The sequence below is a fragment of the Gavialis gangeticus genome, unplaced genomic scaffold (assembly GCF_001723915.1).
Source record: "Gavialis gangeticus isolate Ggan-Ray unplaced genomic scaffold, GavGan_comp1, whole genome shotgun sequence".
NCBI lineage: Eukaryota > Metazoa > Chordata > Crocodylia > Gavialidae > Gavialis > Gavialis gangeticus.
In genome coordinates, this window is record NW_017729018.1 from 13309342 (window position 1) to 13311199 (window position 1858).

The 1858-nt window shown below is 70.9% G+C and overlaps 1 protein-coding gene across 1 annotated transcript in view; it reads left to right on the plus strand.

Moving 5' to 3' along the window:
* Positions 1-833: 833 nt before the first annotated feature.
* The window catches only part of MAP1S (microtubule associated protein 1S), a 14787-nt gene continuing 13762 nt past the window's right edge, over positions 834-1858 (plus strand). The window contains exon 1 of the mRNA XM_019513170.1: positions 834-950. Within this exon, the coding sequence (XP_019368715.1) occupies positions 834-950 (117 nt within the window). The remainder of the gene's footprint in view (positions 951-1858) is intronic.

A 1858-nucleotide genomic window follows, 5' to 3' on the forward strand; every position in this document is an offset into this window, starting at 1 on the left:
CGGGCTGCACCGGGGGGCAGGTCTCTGGACACCCCCCCCCGGTGGGGCTGTGATGCACTGGAGGGGGGGAGGTCTTGCCCTCCCCCCCGTGGGGCTGTGATGCACTGGGGGGGGAGTCTTGCCCCCCCATGCGGCTGTGATGCACTGGGGGTGCCCCCATGGGGCTGCCATGCACCAGGCAATGCACCAGTCCATCCTGGCTCCGCTGGACACGGACACTAGGGGGGTGAGGAGGCTGCTGTGTCCCCCCCCCCCCCCCCGGGCTGACCGTGGGTGGAGTGGGATTCCCGGAGCGGTTGTGGTCGCTGCCACGCGGCGGCTGGAGCTCGGGGCCTGTGTCTGGAGCAGAGCCCAGTTGGCTCGTGTTACTGGTGTGGGTGGGAGCAGCTGGCCGGCGTTCAAGGTGACGGGGCGGGGGGTGGCGATGCTCTGTGGCCTCGTGCGGGGTGGCTCCGACGCCCCAGGGCTGCTCACCTGCCTGGCTGCGCGCGGTGAGTCACGCGTGCAAGGTGCGTGCCCCGGGGCGTGCGAGCAGGCACCTGTCTCCTGCAGGAGCGTCAGGGAGCTCGGAGCGCGCCTGGAGCCGCACGGCACACCCGGCACTCTCCGCCCGCCCACCCGCTCAGGGCCCCGTGGCACGGCTTGGCCCAGGCGTGTGCGAGGGAGTCGTGTGCCAGGCAGGCGCAGCGGGTCCAGCTCCGCTCCCCATCCCGGTTGAGGGGAGCCGGGCGCAGGTCTGGGCCGGGGGCTCCTGCCTGAGGCTGCAGGGGTGTGGGGCTGCAGGCGCGTGGACGGTGGGCAGGTGGCTTGTGGTCGCCTTGTAAATGGACTTAATGGCGGTGGGAGGCTGCTGGGTCGCGGCCGGCTGCTTGGAGGAGCAGGATTACGGCGTGTCCGGAGTTGTGCCAGGCCAGAGTGCCGCCGGCCCCGCGGCTCCTGCCGGCCTGCATGTTTGGCTCCTGCCGCCCGTGGACTCCCCATTGCTGGGTTTTGGGGGAGCTCCGGGTGACCCGGGGTGTCTGCCAGGGTCTGCTGGGTGCATGGAGCAGGAGCCGGGTAGTGGGCGAGCGATAGCCCTGGTCTCGGTCCCCCGGAGCCGGGGCTGCCCGGCTCTGCCTGTGCACAATAGCCCCGCTCTGGAGGTGGGACGTGGGGCTGGCTGCCCCGCATGAGTTGCCCGCGACTGGGGCTGAGTCACTGGGGCTGACTGTGTGGCCGCAGGCTGACTCGCTTCCTGGCAGACCTGTGCCAGTCCTGCAGCCGGAGCGGGCCTGGCCTCATGCCCTGCCACTGGTGTTGGGGGCAGGTGGCCCAGTAGAGCTGCCAGGGGTGCCCCCCTGGCCTGGCAACATCTCGCCCTAGCCGGACCTTTGCCGGGTCCCTGCGTGCAGGGCTCTGGTGCGGTGCATGCGGAGAGCGAAGGTCCCCACCCCGCCGACGCGCGCTGCTCGGCCCGGTAGTAAATGAGGAAGCTGGGGTGGAGGGGCGGGGGCGGCGCTGCCTTTCCTGCCTGCAAGGCAGAAGCTCCTCTCCCTGGTCACTACAGAGCAGCGTGGCCTGGCCTTTTGTGCCCAGCCCCTGCACAGGCAGGCTGGAGGGCATGGGGGATGCCCATCTCTGTGGCAGCAGGGTGCCGCAAGCTGCTCTGCTCTGCACGATGCTGTACAGAGGGCCCTGCCGCTTGATGGATTTGCAGGGGTGGGCAAGCAACACCCGCCCGGGGCAGGGCTGGGGGCTGTGGACGCGGGAGCTGCCCCTGCCCCTGCCCCTGCCCCTGCCCCGCTCGGATTGCCAGAGCCTTACGTAAGCCGGCGCTGGGCTGGGGATTAGAGCCGGTGACGTGAGCCCGTCTCCTTAC